At 43.1% G+C, this 26,038-nt stretch overlaps 3 protein-coding genes across 5 annotated transcripts in view; 2 read left to right on the top strand and 1 right to left on the bottom strand.

Moving 5' to 3' along the window:
- tmbim4 (transmembrane BAX inhibitor motif containing 4) overlaps window positions 1–1,417 on the top strand; it is an 8,184-nt gene extending 6,767 nt beyond the window's left edge. Inside the window, exon 7 of the mRNA XM_008278782.1 lies at window positions 68–1,417. Coding sequence (XP_008277004.1) covers window positions 68–274 — 207 coding nt within the window. The 3' untranslated portion in view covers window positions 275–1,417. The remainder of the gene's footprint in view (window positions 1–67) is intronic.
- A 3,062-nt stretch (window positions 1,418–4,479) lies between these two features.
- On the bottom strand, window positions 4,480–26,014 carry lemd3 (LEM domain containing 3). Its single transcript, XM_008278778.1, has 13 exons — window positions 24,655–26,014; window positions 23,900–23,940; window positions 22,925–22,994; window positions 14,952–15,025; window positions 12,849–12,928; window positions 12,609–12,754; window positions 12,245–12,346; window positions 11,972–12,074; window positions 7,476–7,654; window positions 6,346–6,427; window positions 6,152–6,257; window positions 5,984–6,062; window positions 4,480–5,097 (listed from the first exon to the last, which is right to left on the bottom strand). The coding sequence occupies exons 1-13, from the start codon at window positions 25,997–25,999 to the stop codon at window positions 4,928–4,930; spliced, it is 2,577 nt and encodes an 858-aa protein (XP_008277000.1). The 5' UTR covers window positions 26,000–26,014; the 3' UTR covers window positions 4,480–4,927.
- Window positions 18,678–26,038, top strand: part of msrb3 (methionine sulfoxide reductase B3) — a 28,514-nt gene continuing 21,153 nt past the window's right edge. Inside the window, exon 1 of one of the 3 annotated variants that reach the window (XM_008278780.1) lies at window positions 18,678–18,785. In XM_008278780.1, the coding sequence (XP_008277002.1) occupies window positions 18,707–18,785 (79 nt within the window). In that variant the 5' untranslated portion in view covers window positions 18,678–18,706. The remainder of the gene's footprint in view (window positions 18,786–26,038) is intronic. The other 2 variants (XM_008278781.1, XM_008278779.1) reach the window with 2 other exon arrangements.

Here is a 26,038-nt window from a genome sequence, read left to right as displayed (position 1 = left end):
TCTGGAATCAGGGTTTTGAAACCAGTTTTCAGTACCCAGTCCTAATGCTGTCCCGTCCTTTCTGCAGTTCTTCTTCAACAGTGACAGCACAGAGCTGGTTCTGTCTGGAGCTGGGGCTCTGGTCTTCTGCGGCTTCATTATCTACGATACCAGCCTGCTGATGAAGCAGCTCTCACCTGAGGAGCACATCTTGGCCTCTATCAACCTCTACCTTGACATTGTCAACCTCTTCCTGCACATCCTGCGTGTCCTCGACTCTCTGAAGAAGCACTAACAGCTTCAGTATCACTGAACTCTTTTCCTCAGCTCTAACACACTGTTGTGTATTCTATAAGCTTCACTGGAAATCCTTGATATACCTGTGCTGTGATTATGGTCTGTTAATGTGAGTGTTATTGTCCTGAAGTCAACCAGAAGTTTTATTTTAGAAGGGAATCTTTGTAACTTAAAGAGCTGTATGTACTTGCTGTATTTTCTGCTTCTGCCACAACATTGAACCGACCAACAGGAGACGTGTATAAACTTGATATTCTTGTTAAAATGTAATGTTCTGCTGGGAAGCCTTGGCTCCTGGCCTTCATATGGACGTTATAATGGCATGTACCATCCACCTAAACATTTTTTTAGACCAAACCTTTTTAGTCTGACCAAGCATTTTTTTTTCTCGGGCAATGGCACCCAACAAAGATTAACTGATCCGGCCTCCAAACTCCAATCTCTGGTCTGATCATCCACAGGATGCACTGCAGCCCAGCTGATCGACTGAAGCCCCACCCTGCAACCCACGGGAGCCAGTAGATCCACTGGCAACATCTCTGTGCCAGACACCACATGAAAGCCCCAGAGGTCCTTTGTCAGTGTAGGAATGGATCAAACCTGTTATGGTGGCAAGTGTGGGACTTACACAAGAACATATAGACGTAATTTGAATGTTGTGGTGTCCACTGCAGAGGCAGCTAGCGCCTCCAACTGGCCTAACTGCTGCTCAGTGTTCTGTTAGGGCCAAATCATGCTTTCTGTATTCATGTTTCCTGAACACAGACAGAATTCCTCAGCGTTCTACATGACATGTGTTTCTACCTAACGCCAACGTCTCTGCCCCAGACACCACATGAAAGCCCCAGAGGTCCAGAGTGAATGGCCCCCCATGTGCAGCGCGCAGACTGCAGATGTGCCAAGAAAACGAGATGGATGCTTGTTTTTAAGAGAGCCTTTGCAGTTATCCAAGCCTTTTATATGTAATCATGGGAGTTGTAATCAGAAAAAGTTCCTGCCAGATTTTGGTGCTTTAATTTATTTCCACCGATGACATCTAAACTCAGTGGGATGTTCGAAGTTCTTTTTAGAAATCTTTTGTTGTGTCTGTCTATTGTGCTTTGTACAGAAAAGTATTAAAAGGCTCATCTCATTTAATAAACGTTAGCCTCCTCGTCTCCTTTGTCCTCCGTCCTCCTGCTCATGACGCAGAAAGTAATCTTAGCGTGCCATCAAAAGTCCTACAAGACAGCAGAAGGACAGAGGATGGAGCATAAAGGAGGCTAGTTGGTGGAGCCAAGGTGTGTCTTTGAGAAGTCTGTTCTGCACTTGTGGCGTTGTCACAACGAGGCGTGACGCACAGCTGGAATGTCCAGACCATGTCAGGAGCACGACAGACAAACAGGCATCCATACATTCTCATTACATCACATTGTTAAAATATAAGGAAAAATAAATTGTGAGATATTGTGTAAGTTATTACATACTAGTTGTAACGAACACTGCTGCTCATCTGGCAGAGATCCTAAAATACAGAAGTAGGTTATGACAACACATGGCCACGTGATACATCTGTGATCTGATTTAATGAACGTTGCTTTAAACTGACACGTCTGAGGTGAGGATTTCTCGTTTTGGTCTAAACCTATTGGCTCGACTCGTCTCTACTGATATCTCTTCCTCCTCCTCCTTCTCTTGCGTCTTTGGTGTGGTGTGAGGAGAGTAGTCAAGGTGAGGTATCGAGGATGTACGGTCAGTGAAATGCGATGAGGCTGGAGTCCAGCTGCTTGGTGTATGAATAACGACTGGTCCTGTTCACAACTATTAACATGCATCACGGATGATTAGATGACAAGCAAACATCTGTTTCCTGAGCCACAGTGAATGACCACCTCTCACCCAACCAATCAAGGAAGATGGCTGTCTTCCCTGAGCCTGGTTCTGTCAGAGGTTTTTCCCCCTCTCTTTTTTGGGGGGTGGGGTTTGGTTCCTTCCCACTGTTGCCAACCTCTTGCTCAGAGGGAGTCCAAAGGCTACTTTGGATTGTTGGGTTCTCTGTTTAACTTTGTAAGGTCTATACGTTACTATGTTAAGCGCTGCGAGATGACGTATGTTGTAAATTCCCTCCATCCATTATCTATACACCGCTTAGTCCTCATTAGGGTCATGGGGGGCTGGAGTCTATCCCAGCTGACTCAGGGTGAAGGCAGGTTCACCTGGACAGGTCACCAGTCTATCACAGGGCTACACTTAGCTACACACCTGGCAAACTAATCATCACAGGTGTCTGAGACTGATGTCAGAGATCCAAAGAGCCCTGAGACTCAATGCTGTCCATGGGTTTAATTGAAAAACAGAAAATGTAATCTTTTTGGCACAATTTGCATAATAATTTGGAATGCGGTGTAGTTATTATCCTTGGCAGCTATTTGGAAGCCTGTGACACAAAAACTATAAAATAACTTTCATTTCAAAGACAGCCCCTTGACTTTGATGAATGACGGCTAAAGAAGAAACCTCAAAGCTGTTTCCACCTCATGCGTGCAAATGAAAGCACAAAAACACAATGTAAAAACTCCTGATAAACTTTTAATTTGAGCTATTTGTACACCTGGCAAATTACATTAAAACTTCTGTATCCCTACCCGGCCCCACTACCCCCCCTCCCCCTCCCCCTCCCCCATACAACATCAGGGAAATAAAGCATATAATGGAAGATATTACAGTTATATCAATGTACAGTGTTTACATAAAAAAAAAAAAAATACATCAAGGTAAAATGAATTAACGAGGATGCACTTAAATGTGAAGCACAAGCTTGGAGAAGTGCCGTTATGTCAATCATTTACCTTCAGCCCCGTTAGTCAGTGAGAGCTGAGACGCTGCAGGTGCACCATTCTGCTAGACATACAAAAATAGATTACAGTGATGCGCCAACCACTAGATTATTCACTTTATTTTGTTGTTTTACACATCCTGACAATTGTTTCAAAGTGGATTTAAGGTAGATCCCTGATGGAAAAAAACAAAAAAAACAAAAAACAAAAGTTGACACATATATAGCAGGTCTCATAACACTGAAATAGTACATGCCTTGGTGGTTTAACAAAAATAATAAATAGAAGCTTTTGGTTTAATATCAAAGGAAACTGCTACAAAATATCAAATCTGCAGAAACTGACAGAACTACAGCTAGGCCTTAATCACCCTTTAAAACGTCTCAACATTTCTTAAATCCAGTACATTCTCCAATAATGCAGTGCCAGTAAAAAAAGCACAAATTTAAGGCACAGTAGGGGTCATCAGCTGCAGGTTGCTGCAGCAGGCTTTTAGCATTTGGAATGTGCACCATTTGTACAATTTCACACTGCAAAAACTAAATTCAAATTTCAGTTCACTGCATTAAAATAAAATGTGTAGCAACTCCTTGTTGTTGTTTTTGTCTTTTATGAATATACAGGTGTTGTAAAAACACACTCACTCAACCAGGACTCCTAAAGCTCAGCGCGGCCTCTCTACAGTGCCTGGAATATCTGGAATTTAGAATTCTCAACACATCTTCGTCGTCCTAGTTATAAGAAATGAGTGTTAGCATCGTAACATGAGGCTGATAAGATCAAAGACCAGCAGTGACAGCATCAGGTTCCATAATGACGAGAAACATCTGTCTCACCGAGGACAGATGAGCACAGACTGTAAACTGGACACGACACATCCTGAAGTCTGTGTGCTCCTCTGGTCTGTAGGTCACGTTTGCAGAGTGATAAAACATGACACTGGTTTGCAACAGTTCTGGAAATCAATGAGTAACAACCCGACAGTTAAAACAACCCAACTTGAAAGAGGTAAATAATAAATAGAAGTAATAATAACTTGGACTAGATCTGAAGGAGAAATCTTCTGTCAAACATACTTTTGGGAGCACTGCAGAAAAAAAAAAGGGGGGGTCATACATGGAGCAAACAAAGACATTGACTGAATCGTCATCCTCACTAACGCTGGGTTCCTCCAGCTAAATTGTTGAGGCCCCTCTGCAAGTGTTTGCCTGTGGATACAGGTGTACTTTTCTGTGGTAAGTGAGCTGCAAGAAAAATGTGCACTTAAGGTTTACGTTCAGTACAGAAAAGGTAATACAGCTTGTGCTTTAGTTCATATGTATTTACAGCACAAACTCCACACGTCTGTTCCTGTCATCCTCCCTTTACTAAAAAAAAAATGGTACTAATCAGAATAATTCTAGCAATAGGTCGAACACCTTTAGGGATTCAACACCAAAACTGTTGTACTGAAAGCTTACATAGAGACGTACTCTGACACATGCAGCCATTTCCATACACTGCCTAAATGAACTTCGTCATGGCATCAGATATACAGTGGAAGAGGAGGGAAAATTGGAGTCTCTGCACACATCTTAAATAGTCTAGAAGAACTCTGCTTCTTTCTTAAATCTATGACAATTCTAATACAAAGATTATATAAAACAAACACTGCACTGCTAAACAGCTTCTTTTGCAAATATCCTGTGGTGAAAAAGAAACAAATGAAAAAAAGCTTCCCTGTGACACAAACGGAAGTCTTCCTGCTACAGAGCAGTGAAGAAGCAACAGCAGACTGCTGCTGTAATGCTGGGAGGGCACGGCGGAGAATGTTAATTCTAAATCCAATGGTCATCTCACGAGAAGCCTGAAGAGTTGGCTGAGCCGTAGTACTGCAGACGAGCCGTGTTCATGGGGCTTGACATGTGGAGGCTGGAGGCCTTCAGGGGCGTGCTGCAGCCTTGGGCTTGTGGGAAGCGTTGGTGGTATCGGTCCAAACGCAGATATTTCACCGTCACCAGCTTACCTGTTAACAAAAGTAAGACGTGTCAAAGATCAATCACTACAAGGAGCTACCCATTCCAGTCGTAGTGTCCCTGAGAAGATGTCATACATATTTGGTTCAGTGAAGGAAACAGTGTTGTTAGCTTGTTTTGTTTTTTTAAATTTAAATGAAGTTTGCTGTACTTGCTTCAAGGCATGGAAATTTAGCTCCAAAGCCATATCATCAACGGTTGTTATGTGAAGATGGACCATGGACACAGGCTTAGCAAGAAAACCACCTTCAATACATTTTTTGAATCTTGCAAAGAGATCCCAATGCCCCAGTCCCTCACAATCTAATGATTCTCATAATGTATTTTAAGTACAATCCATCCATCATCTACACATCACTTAATCCTCACTAGGGTCATGGGGGGGGCTGGAGTCTATCCCAGCTGACTCAGAGTGAAGGCAGGTTCACCTGGACAGGTAACCAGTCTATCACAGGGCTACACTTAGAGACAGACAACCAAGCACACTCACATTCACACCTACGGACAATTTACAATCACCAATTAACCTCAACATGTTTCTGGACTGTGGGAGGAAGCCGGAGAACCCAGGAGAACATGGAGACTCCACGCAGAAAGATCCTGGTGTCCTCACCAGGACGTGAACCTGCGACCTTCTAGCTGCGAGGCAACAGTGCTAACCACTGAGCCACCTTGCAGCCCTATTTCAAGGACGATGCAGGTCAGAATTCAGGCAAAGTAGTTGCATAAACTGCTGCTCAGTTTCTTGTGAGGATGATTTATTCAAATGGGACTTTCTAGCTTGTATTCTGTCGTCTCACATGTAGTAACACAGCCCTTTGTTTCTGCCTTTGGTTACTGCTGATGTGCTCTAAATGTATGCTGTGTGTAAATTACCATCAAACCAGGAGCCATGGAGTGCCTTGAAGGCTTTCCCGGAGTGTTCTGCAGAGAGACACTTCACGTAGACACAGCCCTGTGGAGACAACAGATATCAGTGTTACGCTGCTGCAGCCGACAGCTTGGACGACAAACTGTGGTCCTCGCTCACAGAGCTGATCGTACCTCTCGTGAGTTCTTGTCAACAGCGATATGGACGATGCCGTCGTTGTCGCTGCACTTCTCCAGGATGGCCTCGTGGATGGCAAGATCCCAGTTCTCTCCAACCTCCCTGAAAATACAAATACAACTCCAGTGAATGGGAAAATACGACGTCTGGTAGCCTTTAGCAGCTCATAAAACACACAGGAAAGACTCACATGACTGGGTCGAACATGTTTCTGATCTTAAGACATGGCGTGAGGCTGTTGGGAGGTGAATTCCTCCGGTCCAGAGGGAAAGCTGAAAAGGACAAAGCGATCATGTTAGAACACACTTAACATGCAGGCAATCACAGTGACAGTATATGTGCAAATCCACTACAGAACAAATCGCCTAATTTGGGACATATATTATTTCGGTGGCCAGCGCTTTAAACACATTTATTAGCGGAGAGCAGAGGACATACTGCAGTAGAGAGAAGGAGCCAGATTGGGGATGGAGCGAGTTAACCATGAGTGCAATACAATCTACAACCTCTACAAACTATTGAGGGACTGTTTTAGGTCAGCATGCTGAGCTTAACATTAAGCAAGTCTTTTGGACAATCCTCTCTTATCTCCCAAAATTAGTGACAAAATTAGGAACGTTCTGTTTCAGAGTGATGCTGAAAAACAAGCGCAGGCATTTGGGACATCTGTAATTCCTTATTATCATGATGTCCCAATAACTTTCTGAAAAATCTGACAGGAATCATAACATTATATTACATTAGCTTGTCTTCACTGGCTCGCTGTAAAATCCAGAATCGAATTTAAAGTCTGTCTCCTCACAGACTGCTACAGTCTATTGTTCTCTCTCTTTTTTTTTTTTAAATATATTTTTTTGGGCTTTTGCCTTTATTTAGAGCAGTGGAGAGAGACAGGAAAGGGGGGAGAAGAATGAGGGAGAGACCTGCAGCAAAGGGTCGTGAGCGGGATTCGAACTCACAACCGCTGCGTCAGGGACTGTAGCCCCTGTTCATGGGTCACCCGCTCAACCAGGTGAGCTATACGGGCGCCCAGTCTATTGTTCTCTTATGCACTGTTGGTGTGTTCTCTGTCCTATCGTGTGCTATGCTATCCTGTCTTACCATATCCACCTGCTACCTGCAGATGGCTGCCCTCCCTAAGCCTTCGTCTGCTGGAGGTTTGCTTTTGGTTTCTCTGTTTACAATACGTAAGGTCCTGAGATGACACTACATAAATAAAACTGAACTGCTAATAGATCACTGGCTTCTGAAGGTATAATTGGTACGAAATTAAGAGAAATGCTCCCAGGAGCCACAACAATTTCTTTTAGTGAGCATTACCTTTTCCCTGCCAGACTTTGGAGGGCATCAAGGAGGTCTTGTCACAACTGAGCGAAGGCTGGATCCACCTCCAGACCAGGAAGTCCGCTCCACCAATCCGCTGAGTCTCTGTTCGAATCCTAGACTCGTTAGCTGAGAGGAAGTTCACAGCTCGGTCCCAAATCTTCTTCATCGTCTTCCTGTAAAACACATGGTAACATCTTTGTTACCTGATGACTCAATAGACAGTTTCTGTGATGTGACAGACACATTTATAAATATGGAATTAAAACACTCTATTTACTCTTCTCCAAACAACTCTCAGTCACACACCTGTCTGAGTTATGTCGTGTTGGGCACTGGGAACAAGTTGGAACCGGTAGAAAGTTTTAAATTCTGAAGGAATTGTTAAGAAAGCTTCATTTCGATACTGCTCATCAGTTTCTAAACGCATTTCACTGGTGCTTGTGTACGAACAGGTGTTAGAGAATTTAAAGCAGTGCAGACGTGTAGGCAGAGAAAGTGAGTGGTGGAGAGCAAGCAGCGGACAGTGTGAGTGTAATGGGTTACCCTGTTTAGCCTCAAGGGTGAGGACTGCTTTGGCCTGAGAGAAGCTCTACCAAGTCCTCCACTGTGGTCTGGATGACAGAGCAGCAAAAGGCTAACAGTGTGATGCAAACACCTGCTGGATATCTACCGCCATCTGCCTGCAACACTCTGCATACTGCATGCCTCTGTGTTTTTCATCTCCTCACGTATTTGCCTTAACTCTTTCAACACTATAGCCCGCTATAACAGTCGGCGGCTTTCACCCCATCTAGTCTGCAGACTGGTGTAGCGGCTCCGGTATATGGCGACTTTCTGCTACATTCATTTTGATTGTCTATCAGTGGGAATCCCCGTATGTGAACAAGAGATTCAGTCAGGAAATAAATTATGCAAATACTACTACTACTACTACTACTACTAATAATAATAATAATAATAATAATTGCATACAGGGTTCTTGCCAGCGTCATAATAGAGTAGCAACCCGTTACGCTGCTGCCTGAAAAAATTACGCCGCAAATTGGGCCGATACGCTGTTTTCGAGTGTATGTAACAGGAAAATATTTCACCACAGGCGTAATTGTCTTGTTAAAAACACCGTCATTTAGAAAACGCCGCTACAAAACACCTTAAAACACTCCACTACCACTACAGTAATGTAGCCGCCGTAAACAAAAATATCACATTGAAAGGACGCCGCTGTTTTTACAGCTGCTTTAACAGTGAACTCAACACACAGCTTCAGTCACCATTCTGCTTATCAAGGCTAATTACAGCCGACTGGAGCAACTTTACTGCCCTCAAAAGTATGATTACACTGAACAGCTGACACAGAACATGTTTGCTGCCACATAAGGACCAAGTTGTTTGCATGTAAGAGCAGAAACACGAACAATGTGTCGAAACATTCAGCAACAGTCCATCACGTGCAGACAGAGGGGCGCACAGCTCATCCCTCGCTAACCAAGGATGTTGTTTTTGCTCGCAGCCTGCACAAGGAGTGAACTAATTTATACGAACATGGGTGAATGATTGAAAGTAAGTATTCTCCAGCTGTTTGTTTAACTGTGGCTGCGTCCACAGATTCAGTCTGAATTTCAGAGCATCACTTGAGAACTGCTGGTCATAATTTCATTTTCACTTTTAGAGCAGCTGAGATGTATTTCTAGCTTCACCTCATTATCACTCTGCTATAGGAAGAGACACTCTGGCTTGTTGGGGTTTCTTTAATAAATCACAATCATATTGAGCAGACTCGAGCAGATAAGTTCCCTCTAAATGGTGACAGAGGGAATTGTTTGGCAGGAAGGGGAACACTATCTTTAAAATGGTTGAAAACCTTGGCAACATTTAAAAATTTCAGTGTGGCAGGTTGCTAGCCTGGAGGTGGCTATTCCTGTGTCCTGTAGTCAAAGGAACTTCCAAGATAGATAACCACCACCATGATGGAGAGCACCACTTGCGCAATACTTGTCATAGACGTGAGACTGAGCTGTATATGAAGTGATATGTATAAAACATAATCATGTGCTAACCAGCAAAAGATTTCTCTAAACTAATAACAAACATAACAGTGTAATTTGCTTGTGAGTTCCTAAATACTGAAAATTATGTCCATGTGTGGAAAATACTGAAACTGCTACTGTACCTGAGGATAGCTGCTATGTAACAAATGGTTTAACTATAGCTTTTAAAACATGACTTTTTAAACCATGACCTGCACACAAAATGATAGGGATCATTTATAATAGTTATTTTTATTGTTATCAAGGTCCAGAAACATGTTGAGGTTAATTGGTGATTGTAAATTGTCCGTAGGTGTGAATGTGAGTGTGCTTGGTTGTCTGTCTCTAAGTGTAGCCCTGTGATAGACTGGTTACCTGTCCAGGTGAACCTGCCTTCACCCTGAGTCAGCTGGGATAGACTCCAGCCCCCCATGACCCTAGTGAGGATTAAGGTCCGTATCTTACAGCACTACTTGTTGTTTTTCAGACAGTGTTAGCCAGGCTACGAGGCGCAGCATCCTCTTCGTGGTAGCCCAGCAACATAAGCTCCAGCTGCAGTGACACCAGCAAGTCAATAATTCTGCCATTTTCAGTGTAACAAGGAAACTCAGTATGGTCGTGTAATATTGCGGCGTTCCTGACAACCTTCTGCGACCTCACTTTTGAAACTCATTCTCTGCTTGTAATCCTCCTTTCTTCATCCCAACCTCTCCTGCTATCCCCCACCTCCCCCATCTCCACCCTCACCCCAACCAGTCGAGGCAGACGGTCGCCTTCCCTGAGCCTGGTTCTGTCTGGTTTTTTCATTCCCCATTTATTTTTTTTCCTTCTGGTTCCTCCCCACCGTTACCAACTGCTTGCTCATAGGGAATCCAAACGCAACTTTGGATTGTTGGGTTCTCTGTTCTGTTTGAAGTTTGTAATGGTTTACTCTACTATGTGAGGTGCTATGAGATGACATATCTTGTAAATCAGCATAATACAAACAAAGTAAAATTGAATTGAATTGAATTCTGCGTTGCTTCACTCTGCAAATGCTCTCGTCAGTACTTTCTGTGAACGCCAGAATTGTTGATTGGCTGTCACTTGTGACTTCTAATGAATCAGACAGTGCTGTGGACAAGACTTTGCTTGAGAGAACAGAGTGATTACAAAGACAGAGAGATTTAGGTTTTATCAGAGCCAATGTAGTGTATATTGGTAAGATCTTAAGAGCTCTCACACTTAAGCACTACAGTTGTGATAACAGTCAAGTCTGTATGGCTTTAGTTTTTAGTTTTGTACTTATTTCTCAATGCCAATTCATCCATCCCAATCAGCACCCATCTGTGTACAGCCTAAAATTAGTGACTGTGTCGACTGTCTGCACTGCAGGCCTGCCGACTGTGCATGTGCCAGGAAAACAAATGGTGCTTAAAAACTGTTTTTTGGTACAAGAAAGAGTGTGTGAGGTGATTCTCTGTCATCCACACCTTTATAATTAATCATTAAAAAAGTAGAGACTGAAGTAGCCGTTGCCAGACTGAGGAGATGCTTTGATTTGTATATCCTGTCCTATTTTTTTTTTTCCAGAAATCCTGTCCTACGTCTGCCCACTGTGCTCGACACACCTCAGGAATAACTGCAATAACAAAATGCTCCAGTTCAGTCGGTAACCAGCTGCTGTGTTTGATATGAAGAGGAGTGTGACCTGCTGCACGGCAGACCTACTAGTACCTGTTGCAGTTCTCAATAGAACAGTGTGTGGATCTGCTTTTCATTTTCGGTTTGTGGACAAGGAGGTGGAGAGCATAAACTGGCCTTCAGGATGGAGAATTGGGCCTTCCAGTTCACTCTTTACCCCAACAGACTTTAAACGTCACAGATTTCACCAGGTTGCCATGTCAGGCCTTAACCCTCTAAGACAATAGCTGCATATGGCTAATTAACATAGAATTATATATGCAGTTGCTACAGCTTTCTCTGCCTTACAAAGCAGCAGCATCCCTACACGTAGCTACATGTCACACATTTACCTTTTACACACCAACACTCACGACACACAAGCACTATAGTTACTGTGGTGAACTCAACTACCGCATAAACCACTGCTTGTGTGACACAAATGTTGCTCTGCACAGTCATGACATATTGTACCTGTTCATCAAGCATGGTGTATTAGACATGTCTTTGTATTTGTTTGATAGGTACATTTTGTATTTGTCAAACAAAATCCAATTGGTCTGTTCATCATGTTTGTATTTTCAGAACACACTGGGCCTGTCAGGAATCACAGGACATTTTTAAAGCATAATTTGCTTCTTTGTGAAGTCTGGGCAGGAAATTAGCACAATGTGAATTCTGCCAGTAGTGGTGTGTGTAATTGGAGATCATTGTTTTACAGCTTTGATTTGCTTTGGTTGCTGAAATTTTCTTCCTGGATTCTGAAACTTGGAAACAAGCTGAAGCAGTGTCGGTACTCACCGGTCCTGAGGCTGAACCAAGGAGTCTCTGACATGGGGGATCGGCAGGTAGGCCTGTAAGTCTTGGTTCTCTTGGTAGGCTTCACCATGGGTCTTCAACACATCTAAACAACAAAACAGTTTTACACACTCGAGTCAGTGTTTTTTTTTAACCTCGGTCTGCTTGCTGATAGTGTAGCATGTTGGTAATCGACAGAAATGAAAGTAATCCTTTCCTCATCTGTAAACAAACACAACTTGGCTGATACTCATGCGAATGCGTGCTGTTCCTCACCAATGATTCTTTCCACCATGTCGTACATGTGCCTGGTCTCCTCCTCTTCTTTCCTCCAGCGATACCTCATATAGCAGACCACACTCCACACACAGCCCACCACTGCACACAGGAGTCACACATTAAAACAGATACTGAACAAGCGGTCGCTGTTGCAGACTGATAAACAACTGTATGTAACAGTATGTCATCTATTTCCTGTCACAAAGGTTCAGAACATTTTCTTGGTCCTGTGTTTTTTTAACATATTTTTAATCTGTCCTTGCATCATAAATCAGCGACACTTCTACAATCCACCACTGTAATAGTTGTCATCTACACTCTACGGTTCAGGCCTGCTGTTTATATGACATGGTTTATGCACCGGCTGCGATGAGCAGGACCCTGACGATGACGGTGAGGAAAGCTCGGCGGAAACGGCATTGGAAGGGCATCTTGGGATGTGTGGACTCCAGCCGAGAGATCTCCGACACTTCAGTCACTGGATCGTCAGCTACCTGCCCGGTTAGCCTGCACACAGACACATAGAGGACAGATGTCACATGCAAACACAATGAAGAGCACCGGGAGGGTTGTACATGAATACGTATAACTCTTGTATTACCTTATGCCAAGATCCTGGCCTGTTCGGATGATCCACTCCAGAGATGTATGAATGAAGCCTTCAAACTCCTTATTCTGAGTCTGAACAAGAGACACGTGGTACAGAACGACACTGATGAGAAAAACAGTTCAACTTTCTCCAGCTCCCATTCCTAAGAGTCTAGCTTTCCTAACATCATAACAGTAATCCTTTATACTTTGTGGGTTTGTTCTTTCGTTCTACTTTACAGAGAAAACACACTCCAGTAGGTAAATGTGATGCTGCCTGTTGTGGCATCCCTGGAAGATGAACATCAGATGTAAAGACACACAAGCAAATCACTGCTGATTCACTCCAGACACAGACGGTATAAACTCTCCTGCTTGAACAAAATGCTCAAAGAAATGTTTGTGTGCATTTGGAAGTCATAATGATGCAAAGCTCACTTTAAGATGATTTTTCTCTGTTCTTTCCTGAAAAAACTGCATGGTTGACACTATCTGACAGATCAAGACACACCTGTGTGATTGCATGCAAATACTGGCAGAGAGAGGTGCAGTCGTGACTCGATAATCCGACTTTAAATGTAAAACCTTCTTTTATGTCAGATAGCAAGGCTGTCGGATTGTCAAGACGGAGGTTGAGATACAAGGAGGGCTTGATGCTGGAAGGCTCATTAGTTGTTAATATTCATTGTTCATAGTTGTTATAATAACTAGTAGGGCTGGTCTGAATAACACTTTCTGGTCTCTGGACATTCAGGCCCAATTAATGATGAAGATCATCAAGATCACATACAAGTCGTATTTAATTGGAAATGTGAACGAACGCACACAAAAGAAAATCGGATTTCACTAAAAAATCCAAATTGAGCATTAAGTCCTGCAGTGTGAACGTAGCCAATCTGTGGATTCAGTCAGATAATACGCCATTATCCTCATTTGTGACATAAAATGTCATGTTGGAGTCAGAATCCAAGGCTGTCGGTATGTTAAGGCTATTTTTCATGGGTTCTGTTTGTTTTTCCTAAAAACCTGTCGGATAGCAAAGTTTTCTGATTGTTAAGGGTCGGATTATCGAGTCACGACTGTACATGGTGTGTACATTCATATGGAGATGTGAGCAAGTGTATATTTAATGTACTGTCTAACTCAGTCTGTGCATTGACATGCATCTAAGCAATCAGGTTACTGTAAATCCACATATACAGTTTAGTAGCAACATTTCTTCTCTAATGTTTGATTTTAAGTTTACAGTGATAAAAAAACACTGCATAAGGATTATTTAATGTGTGTTGGTGTTTTTAGACAGTATAGTAAGAGACAGGTGGGCAGACAGACATAATGGAGCTGCCAAATGTCTGAACCTCACAAATACGTAAATGTTCCTCTAAAGGCCACTTTGTGTTAATTCCACTTTAGTCTGATTTATTTTAAATACAAGGACGTATTGCTCCATATAATGATCTGTCCTTTCATTGTTCAACTCAAGGTGGTTTTAATCACCCATTATAGCAGGGGTATCCAATCCTGGTCCTGGAGGGTCACAGTCCTGCATGTTTTAGATGTGTCCCTCTTCCAACACACCTGATTCAAATGATCAGGATCGTTATCAGACTTCTGCAGAGCTTGATGATGAGCTGATCATTTGAATCACGTGTGTTGGAAGAAGAAAACATCTAAAACATGCAGGACTGTGGCCCTCGAGGACCAGGATTGGACACCCCTGCATTATAGCGACCAGGTTTCTTGTTTACGCAACAGTTAAGAAAATCAGTTGATTCTGAGGTGCAAGTAATCGGGTCAGTGTGTTGCTGACAAACAACATCTTTATCATCATCTTGGAGCAAGAAAGAAAACTGATGCTACAAATTTTAAAACAGTTGCTCCACTACTCAGAAAAAAAAATTAACTTACGATTACTCACAAAAAGGGATGTTCAAAAATACATTTTACTGTATTCACTTAAAATTTGCCTTTAAAAATTCAAATAAAATTCATGGCCGATTCGGAACCACACATTTTGTAGCGTGACCTCTCTGCTTGTTCCAAAGACACGGCAACAACGTTAACAGCTTGTTTGAGGTTTTGTTTAGCAGACAGGGATACTAAGACGTGAACATACCAATAAATACGCAGATGCCTCATCCATGGACAGACTCCTGTTTGGATGCTGCTGGTCACCACAGTCATGCTGGCCTGAAATCACAAGAGCAAACCATTAGTGACGAATAAGATTAAACTCCTGCTAACTGCCTGTATCAACTTGACATGTCTTCACATACTCTCTATCGACTGAATGACCCGCATGTCTAGATCAGGGAACAAATAAACTATACTTTGTTAGATTTGGATTAGGTTATCNAGGGTTGAGTACATTCCTGTAAAATATCACTTAAATGACTCAGTAATCACATTACTTCTAAGTTTAACAGTGGGATATTTACTCATGTAAAATTACAAACAGTTTCAATTTACTCTATTAAAAATACAGTCCCGCTACAGAGACATGATGCAACACAAGTCAGTGCAGTTTTCATTGTTGAGATTCAAATCTTTTATTTTTTTTCAACACTTTGTTTGGTTCTTAATGTCTGATGACAGGTTCAATACTCCTCATCATGGAAGATAAGTGTTCCACAAATGTGCAGAGAGTTGCTTTGTTCTCAACTATTGTTTTCAGCTGCTCTTTGCTGGAGGGGGTGTGTTGTGCCACTGTTCTCTTTAAAATACCCCAGCAGTGGTTGCAGGTCATGGTTTTCACTTTAATCCTATTTGTGATTTTGGCGGTGTGCTCTGGATCATTATGCATCAGTATTCCTCTTCTGTCAGGATCTGAAAGACAACTGGGTGGTAGTGTTGACAGGATGATGGCAGGGGGAAGGTTAGCCAACATAGGAGGTGAAACTCCTGGTGGCTAACAGGTTGGAATCTGATCCAACCCACTCTAACCGCCTGTGGTGTTTAGAACAAGCAGGCCAGAAACTGGCTGGCTCAGGAGCTGGCAGGGAATTGGTAGGCTGGTGGCTGGTTGGCTGGAGATCAGGCATGGCGCATAAAGACTGAGAGCTAGGGGTGTTAATACAGTCCAAAATAGAGACAGGTGATGGGTCCCTGAGCCAGGGCTTTGTGCAGTCAAACAAATTTGTCTTGATCTCATTTATGCTCCCATTTTTGATCAGGCTTCTTTTCATGCTCTTCAGCAAAGTTTCATTGTGCGGTTGCGTGCCAAAGAGCAGGGTTATTTTCTCTGGGATGCCGTCTGTAAATGTTGACATTTTGTAATGTCCTTCACAATGTCAGACACTCTTATTTCCATTGATAATCTATGCGCCACGTCTGAAGCACTTGCCTGTCTGTAGGAGCTGGATGGTGCAATCAGTGTAGTTTCAGGAGGATGCCCACTGAGGCTCAGATTAGTGGCGTAATGGCTTATTGTTGTCTCCTGATTACTGCTACCGCTGTGATTCCACCGATTCTTTGTGAAGTCTCATCATCAGATTTTCCAATTCTTCTTTTCCATGTGGTGTGATGCAGAGACACATAGTCCATAGATCCAAAAGTGAAAAAGTTCTGATGTTCACGAGTCATTTTCTGGCCATGTTTACGCAGTAAGTTGCAACTAATTGAAAATCTCAACTGTACTTGTTTCTTTTTTCTCGTGATTACAGGTTTTTTTTTAACGTGTGAGTCAGTCATCATAATTGTATTTACTTGTGTTGCATTTGAGAGCCTGTACTGTCAATGTAGTCCTTCTAAGGTATTTTAAAAGATGTTTATGAGAGGGAACGCTCTCCTTGTCACCTTATTAATAATGTATTAACTGTACACTGATACAGTTTGAATCCTTTGACATTTAGCTGATATTGCATCGTGTTATTTGCCCTCCAGCCCAGTAGTAGTTCCTACTGTATTCTAGTTTGGTTATTTCTGACCTCGGTTTCCTGTTCCTGTATATTTTGTGACTTTGTAAACTAAAAGTCTTTATTGTACGCTTGGGTCTGCCATGTCTCCTGTCTGCAAGTGAGCCTCAGTATCTGAACAGTGACAGAACACAACAAAAAATGCAGCTGATTACATCATACTTTATGTCCTATTTGACATGCTGAAGCTTCATAGTATTCCCTGTAGGGTATATAAGAGACCATTTCATGTCATCAGCAGCACTGCACATGCAAAGGCCTGGAGTGGTTTCCTGCTTACATTTAAGCTGTAGCACAACTCAGAAGTTGTCAGCTCTCACATAAAGTCTAAAACAAAAGAATTATGTGAAGCCACAAAGGCAGCCATCTTGGCTCTGCTGGAAATTGGCATGAGTGAGAGACAGGTAGCGAAAAAACTGAAGATCTCCAAGACAGCCGTTCATTACACCAAGAAACAACAAGCTAAACATGGTGCTACCACATTGCTAGCTGGTGAGCAGCAGGAAACGTCTTTCTACCCACCAGATGACCGTGTACTCATCTGTTCCTGTGTCAGGAATCATTGTCACACCTCCAGGGATCTTAAAGTGAGTGGGCACTGTCGAGAAATGTGACTTGTTTGGCAAGGACAGTTTGAAACTGACTTCTTGAAGCTGGTCTGAAGTCACACAGGGCACAGAAGAAGCCCTTCATCAAGCAAAGGCAGAGGAAAGCCTGGTTCCTCTCTGCTGGGATCACAAGGATCGGACTGGTGATGGTTGGGCTGAGGTTCTCTTCAGTGATGGATCCAATTTTTAGTTGACGCCCACTCCAGCCAATTCAGAGGAAGCCTGGAGAAGCCTACAAACCAGACTGATGGAAAACTGTCCAGTGATGTTCTTCTCGCAGCAGGTCTCCAAGGTGAACAGCCTTTGGCACATTAGAACAAGGCAGGTAGGGGAAGTTGGATCCATAACTTCGGGACAAGGATTGGCTGTAGGCTGGTTTGGAGAAGCCTACAAACCAGACTGTCTTGCCCCTACAGTAAAACATGGGGGTGGATCAGTGACCATCTGGGTTGTTTCAGTTTGGGTGGAACAGGGCAAATGTGACTGTGTGACGAACAAAAGAACAAAGGGCCTCATTTATCATCAGCACTTTTAAAAAGGTTCTAAATTCTGTCTTACAAATGAAATTTAGAACGTGCGTAAGTACAAAAAAAAATCGTATTTATCAAACATGGGTCATATGTACATCAGTAAGTCAGTCAAATACCCTGTATAGTCATTGTCCAAAGAGTTTCTACAACTTAGGTCATTGTCTTGAAATGTTATACATCCTCTTTAGGTAATTTATGTTTATTTGCAGGTCATTTTGTATTCCAGCAGTTTCTATTTCAAAAAAGCCAATCTCTGTAATAACATGAGATGAGTTTCAAAAGACTATCACTGTTATTTCACAATTTTATAGTTGAATCATTTTTCCTGCATTTATTATTCATAGTTATTTAATAGTTATATCCATCCCCATGAGTCCTTCAATCTATTTGAAAAAGTCAGAAATATGTGGTTATGACTTCTAGATACTAGATTTTAAATTCGAAGGGAAGGTAGTAGAATAGGAAAACGCTGTTTTATCATTACACTGTATTAGAGAAGTCTTTCATTCTTCATAACCTGAACAAAATATCTGTAAAGCCGTGCATACCGGATGTACAGTATGCCATTTAACTTCACCAGTGTTCATCCTGTCTACAGTCTGTTGTAGTTGCTTTTTAACCGTTAAATGACTTTCACGGTTTGGTTTGTGTTCACACTGTGCCGTCGGTACCGTCGGACAGCCAAACGGAAGCTGAGGTGTCCTGGCCATAATTGGACATGTGGCGCTCCTGCCATTCTAGACGCGCGAGCTTGCTGCGCTGTTGAAAGGGGCGGGGCCTGTCAGCTGAGAGCCTGCGCGTCCGAGCCAGCGCGAGCTAATGTGCCGAGACGTCGTTGGAGGATTATCGCGAGCCACACTGCGCTCCGCTGTTCTGCTGCTGCTGCTGCTGTTCTCCGGTATGTGTGTGTGTGTCTCGTGTATTTTGTGCACTAACTTACAATTACGACAGGAACCGCCGTCGTAGGCAACACACACCGTGTCATACGGCGACTGTTTGTGCTATTTCAAGAGTGTATGTGCAGAGAAATCCAAAATTGTAACCGATTTAGAATAACGACACTTGAGAAATGGTGAAAAACGTGTCCAAATAGGGACAAAACACTACAACGTATTCAGTGTTAATCTTGGGCTCCACAAATAGGTACAGAGAAGCTTAACTCAACAGAAAACACTGTGCTGTGACTGGACACTTCATAACACAAGTGTCATCATAATGACGACACTGGAAACGGCGGAGTTGAGCTTCCTGTCGGTGATGTGCTGCGTATCCTCAACGCTCCCTGTGTTCCAATATGAACACTTTACATAAACAAGGCATTCCACTGCGCTGCACCACACCGCCACCTAGCGGCAGTAGACTAGAATAGAATTCCTTCATTGTCATTGTGTACAACGGAGTCAGGCAGCAACCCTGTCATAACCTGACAGATGGCAAAAGTACTCACAGTCTTTACTTAAGTAGAAGTAGAGATGCTTGTGTAAAAATAGACTCTGGTAAAAGTAGAAGTACTGACTCAACTCCTTTACTCAAGTCAAAGTAAAAAAGTACAGGTTCAGAAATTTACTTAAGTACAAAAATGAATTTTTAGCTTCGATGATACGCGATGCCTCTTTTGCTAACTCTGCAAAATGAGAAAAGCTCTAAGCACACAAAATAGGATTGTTTTCATCCCTTAAGAAGCTGCACAGTGCTGCTACAGAGAGAAACACATCACTGGACAGTTTTCCATTTCAGCAACATGATGAACATTAAACATCATCATCAACATGGAAGCACTCGTCTCTTCAAGACCACCAACATCTGTTATTGAGCCTCAGTAGAAGCTGGTTCTCATAGGTCTCTGGATGAAGACGGGCCCTTTTGGGTCTGAACATCAGTCCTGCAGTGCTGAACAGCCTCTGGCAGGCAGCTGAGGCAGGCAGGGATGTGCTGAGCTTCAGGGACAAATTACACACTGCTGGGAAAGATAAAGATGTGTGTTGTTACGTCTTTTACATCATGTCGTCATCCACGGAGGCTGAAACAAGTAACGAGCCAGTTTAGAGAATATAAGGAGTAGAAAGCTCAGATATTTGTGTTCAAATGTAGAGAGTGAAAGTAAAAAGGCGTCAGAAAAATTAATACTGCAAAATCTGCTTCAGTACAGTAACTAAGTATTTGTACTTTGTTACTTCTCACCTCTGCAATCAGATACTTTTAAAAAATTGAACAAGAAATGTGCAAATATAAAATACAAACATCTAGTAGAAAAAAATAGCAAGTGTTACCTATGAAAAAGGTGGTACAGTTTATTCTTTAAAAGAAACCTTATTTAGTATATTAAGAATGATAGTCGTGTAGCTGGTGTTGCAATTCTGGATCTTGCACATTGCTGAAGACGAGCAAAAAAAGCATGACTCAAGTAGAATTACACAGTTCCATGTAAATATATATCAACATGTGTAGTTTCAATAAATAAAGTGCATGAGGTAGTAATTGGGTTCATAGGGGGTATTCCGGTCCAGACAGTAAGTGTGTGTGGCAGAGTTTAGCTCTCTTATGGTTCGAGGGAAGAAGTCGTTATTCAATTTGTTTGTTAGTGATTTAATGGACCTGAAGCGTCTATGTGAGGGCAGCAGGTCAAACAGATGGTGTCCAGGATGGCATTGGTCCTTAAGAATGTTTGCTGCTCTACTGAGACAGTGAGCAGTAGACGATCCTCTGGTCAGTGATGATGATGTTGGGCCTTCCTGCCCACTGCTGAGCAGCTGGAGAACCCCACAGTGACAGAGTATGCCAGCACGCTCTCGATGAAGCAGTGCTAAAAGGATGCTAGCAACTCCTGCTGCAAGTTGAGTTTTTCCAGGGATCCTCAGGAAGTGGAGCTGCTGCTGTGCCTTCTCCACTGCCGCTGTGGTGTTGGTAGTCCAGGAGACATGTTCATCAGTGTGTGTACCCAGGAACCTGAAGGCAGGGACCCTTTCCACACAGTCCCTGTTGATTACTAGTGGATAAAGCTCTGCTCAGTGTTTTCAAAAAGAAAGCTGACACAATAGCTTTAGTTCACACACACAGAACTGAAAGCAGTGCTACAAACCTCATCCTTAAATCGTACACAATGTGAATATGTCTTGTGTTGTCTAATTCATTTCTGCCATTAAAGAGGAATAGACCTTTCAAGTCTTCATTATGGACGCTGCGGTTTTGTAGGAGGCATTTAACATAAGCTGAAAACGTCAGGAGTTTGTACAACGCTAAAGTTCACTTCTGATTGGACAGTTAAGAAAAACATAAAGGAAACCTAGTTTACAGCGCTAAGTGGCCATTTCTCAGTTTTACATCTTTAGGATGTAAAGCTACAGTCTGAGACATTTCAGGCAGTTCAGTGCTTCTGTTACTCTCGGTGTGAATATATAAAAAATTGATTTTTAACTTTTTGTTTTGTCACTTCGGGACCACACTAGACCGGTTCTAGATACAAAGGTCTATAGACTATAGGACTATCTGTTTCATACAGAGAGAGGAGCAAACAGGCAGACTCCTGCCTCTGTTAATGCACCGCTTCTGAAAATCGCCCGCTTGGTGTGTGTGTGCTAGCAGGTCATATGACCTCTGCTTTACCTTTTAGGTGTCGAACCAACAGTGGCTCAGCTGCAAACTTTCCGCACTGTCTATTATACAGGTTTGGTGGCAGGTTAGATGACTCACCGTTTCTGATTTTCACACGAAATTCAGTGAGAGTAAGTCAATGAGAGGTTTGCTTGGCGCACACTGTGCACTGAAGTACAGCAGTGAGAGTCAACTGGGTAGAAGAGAACAAAATCCCTACATTTTTATGTATAAATTGTTCAGGTACAGTGAAAGCAGCAGCAGCTGAAGAGGGAGTGGGCTAAAGCGCCAGAGAACCCCCTGAACCAGCGCTTTGCCGCCTACAACTCAAAGTGAACGCACTCTTTCACCCGTAACTCCACTTGGAACTGTCTGCCTATTCACATTGGAGACTTCCACTGGAAAATTTAATAGTTTCATTGAAAAGATGAGTCTTGCTGACGAGAGCTTCACCACCACCTGCCCAGAAACAATCTCTCCCGTGCCAGAGGACTGATTCACTAGTGAGGAGAAGCTCGTTTTCGCCTATCAGAGTAACAGCTGATCATCACGTTTGTGCACATGGCCTCCAATTAGGCATCTCAGCTTCTAATACATTTACTTATATAAAGATCAAGACATGGATTTAAATGAATCACGTTCATGTGCTTCAGTGCTTATGCATTGGCTCACCTATCCATCCATCCATCCATTTTCTATACACCGCTTAATCCTCACTAGGGTCGCGGGGGGGCTGGAGCCTATCCCAGCCAACTTAGGGCGAAAGCAGGGGACACCCTGGACAGGTCGCCAGTCCATCGCAGGGCCACACTGAGAGACAGACAACCAAGCACACTCACATTCACACCTACGGACAATTTNTTCGCACAATGTACAAAGGCATTTTAGAGGGGAAGTCAACTTCACAGTATGTATGACCTATTGCTCAGCCCTCCAAAGGGGTCTCAAGGCGTTGCCATCAATAGTGATTGCATTTTTTAAACCAGTCAGGCATGAGTGAGGCTACGCAAAGGATGCGGTTTCAGTACGTGTAGGAAGAGGAGCACTGTCTTTAAAACAAATAATCCACCAAAAAAAAAAAAAGCGGGGCTGCCTTACTGCACACTCCAAACCCCTGACAAACTCTCAGGTTCAGTTTAACTTGTAATACTGTAGTTTGTTGTTTTCGATGGCAAAGAAAACTATAACCCACAGGTAATGGAAGTGGATGAAAATGCCGACATAGATAAACGGCCACTGACGGTCATATACCCACAACCTAAATCCTGTGAGTCGGTTTGTGCTACTAAAAAACTACTGGGCCTATGGGCCAAGAAAGATCTGTAAACAAACACAATCAGCAGACATAAATGAATCGCTGCTCACTCGGTTGTCACATTGACTACAAAGCCTACAAAGTCAGTCCTTCAGTGAACACAAGGTGAAGTGCAGAGAGTCAGTATCTACCAGCGATGAAGGCCAAGTGGTCATGAAGATTGAGTAGCAGCTTTAGGATCACGTCCTTTTCTCCCTTGTTCTGCAAAAAAACAAAACAAAACCAAAAACTTAATGGCCACACTACCAGAAAAAAGCCCATTTAACAGTACATTTGCTGAAGTCTGACCCACTTTACTCAAATGCTGATTAATCACATTTCTGACAGTGAAATAACAACTTGGGACTATTACATTTGAAACAGAAGTTACTTGATCAGAACATTTGAGGTCCTGGTCTAAACCTAGAACATTTACATTCATAACTTATGGATTTAAAGACATAACTTTAGCAGGAGAATGCACCTCATAAAACTGACAAGAAGACATCTTAGTCCGTTTCTGTAGTTTCTACCCCTCCAACATTCAGTTTACTCACAGTTATACAGAATGGAACTTGTTCCCCCCAAAAAAGATTGTTGGCTGAGCAGAAACACGGACTTCTAGAGAGCACTTTAACAAGACGACTGACAAATATAGTGTGAGCGTATTACTCACTAAACTAAGTTATTCGCTAATAATATTCTGCTGAAAGTGGCTGCTAGTGAAGTCCTTGCTCTCTGTCAATGGTAATTAGCCAACATCAGTGCTTAAACTCTGTCGCTCGCTTCAATCAGCTGCATGTTAGCAGAAAGCAATACAGTAAAATATGTCTAAACAGATCTAGCCATCTCTACAATGAAGACCCTTAAGATTTTGTCCATTCACTTACTTGAGATGTGGTATTAAAAGTATTCACTATCACTTTAAGTTGTACGTCTTCACAACTTGCCTCTTTAATTTAAGCTTGTTGATATAAACGGGGTGAACAAAGCACTTCAATTTATTCACATTCGACAATTTCATTTTGCAGACATTCACATGGCAGCACCTCAGCTGCTTCCACTCTACATCCCATTGTACACTTTGCTGTCTACAGATTAAAAGAAGGAGTCGGGCATGTACTTACATAAGAAGAGTCAAAATCACTGCCAAAAGGGTGACTTTTAACTACAACAAAAGAGAAAGAGATACAGTCACGGGAGACAATTTAAACCACACTGTAAACTGAGCACATCATGCAAATACACAAACAGAATTAGTGAAAAAAAAGACAAACTAGACATTTCACAATAGGAATATTTGAGTGGAATGTGGCTGGACATCTCAACACGTGTGTCAGTGTCTTTACACAAAACCTCATCACCAGGGAGCACGTCCCTCTGACTACACTCACCATAATTACAGACAAAATTAACTAATGACTGACTTATGTTGCATCTTTAAAGAGACAAACTGTAATTCGGTTCAGTCTGTCTCTACTAGACACATAATAAATAGGCAGCTGGATTATTAGCAGAGCTTTAGTACAGATTATTTTCTGCACTGTGCTAAAACTAAATGAATAAAGCATATTATCAATGCCTCCCAATGTCCTAGGCCACTTTTGGTATGGACATTTCAAGGGTATTTCTTTGTGTATTTGCTTCCATAAGTGCTTTTATATTCACTGCATTTCTGTACTTGGAGTGCTTTTACCATAAAGTTTGTGCTTTAACTCTTTTATGTGTTTATCCTCAGGGAGCCACCCTCTAATACAAAGACACACCACACCACTTGGTAACAGGGATAAAAAAATAAAAATAAAATCTGTCCTGTCTTTCAATTTCAACTTGGTATCTTGTACACTCTGTGGAAAAGCTGAAATATTTGTCTGATACTTACTGGTGCCATCCATCTCCGAGGATCCAGTGCCCCTCATCCTAAGGTACATGAGGCCTAGCAGCAGAAAGAATAGGCAGGCTGCCGTGAGAAGGAACATGGACAGGTAATGGGCACTAAAGCTACTAGAGGAGGCTAGCTCTTCCCTTTTGAACTGCTGGAGCAGCTCATCCTCCGGGACAGAGAGCTTTTTCTTCAGCACTGCCTGGCTGTATGAGTGGTTGGGAGCGGGGGTGTGATTAGAGTGGTTGTCCCTGAATGTCTGGGACAGGCTGCTGTAGTTGGAGAAGCGCGGTCTCAACCCAATACTGAACCTACTAGTGCTGTTGCTTCTAGACGTTCCGTCCTCGCTGTCGACGTGGTTGTTCTCACCAGCCTTCCCCCCGTGGTTCTCGGCTAGGGACAGGTAGATTGACTTCCTGGGAACCCTGTTGCTCCGCGAGCCGCCTGACGGGTCCAAATCTCTTCTCTTTGCCTCGTCTTCGGCTTCAACCTCACCTCGGCTCTTCACCATGTTTACACCCCCGAGCGGTTTAACTTCACTGTTCTTCTCTTCGGTTTGGGAGCTTCGCTCGACGACGTGGGAAGCGAACGGAACTATCCGGTGGCCCCGTCGAAATTCCAACCCGTCCCGCTCTCGTTCTCCGGCGCCAAAGCCCCCAACTTCCTCCTCGTCTGAGTCCGAGTACTCCCCGACTAGTTTGTTATTGTTCAGGCGAGACCCCCCACGACCATTTAAAGAGCAGGAATTCTTCTCCGTTTCGTCCTCACAATCGTCATCGTCCGCCGATTCGTCGTAGTGCATCCCTTCCGAGTCAAGGCTCGACCTAGCACCAACTCCCCAGCCCAGCGAAACACTTCTCTGTCCGTCCGAACCCGGGGAAAAATTACTGTTCAGCCTAGTACCACCGCCATACTGAACCTTGATAGCCGCATTATGTGTTGGTAAGGGCCTTACTTTCTGCTGTTTCTGAAAACCGGAGCTTCGGTTCGCCTTACTGCTATGTTCGAGGCCCTTTCTCCTCAGTGGAGTTTCAGCGTCAGACTCGTCGGAGCTGAAGCCGAGCACAGAGGACTTCCGGCCCGGTCTCCTGCTACTGCTCAAGTGCGTGACGTCAGGGCTGACTGGCCTAGATGCCGCGGTGCTGCCGTCGCCTGCGGTGCTGTTGATGGACCCGCTGCTTCGGGTTTTACTCGATCTGGACCCTCGTTGCTGCTGCTCTTCGCGAAGTTTCTTCAATTTCTTTAAATATACCGGGCGAGTGTTTTCGGTAACCGGGCCTGGAGTAAAACCAAAGCGCTTTAGTTCCGAGAAAATCTCCTCATCCGATAACTGCGTTGACGCCATCTTGTTAAAAAAAAAAAAAATGGAGACGGTCGTGTGACG

The sequence above is a fragment of the Stegastes partitus genome, unplaced genomic scaffold (assembly GCF_000690725.1).
Source record: "Stegastes partitus isolate 25-593 unplaced genomic scaffold, Stegastes_partitus-1.0.2 Scaffold132, whole genome shotgun sequence".
In the NCBI taxonomy this organism is placed as follows: domain Eukaryota; kingdom Metazoa; phylum Chordata; class Actinopteri; family Pomacentridae; genus Stegastes; species Stegastes partitus.
Note: the sequence above shows the minus strand (reverse complement) of the source record. Positions and strands in the feature narration are given on the sequence as shown.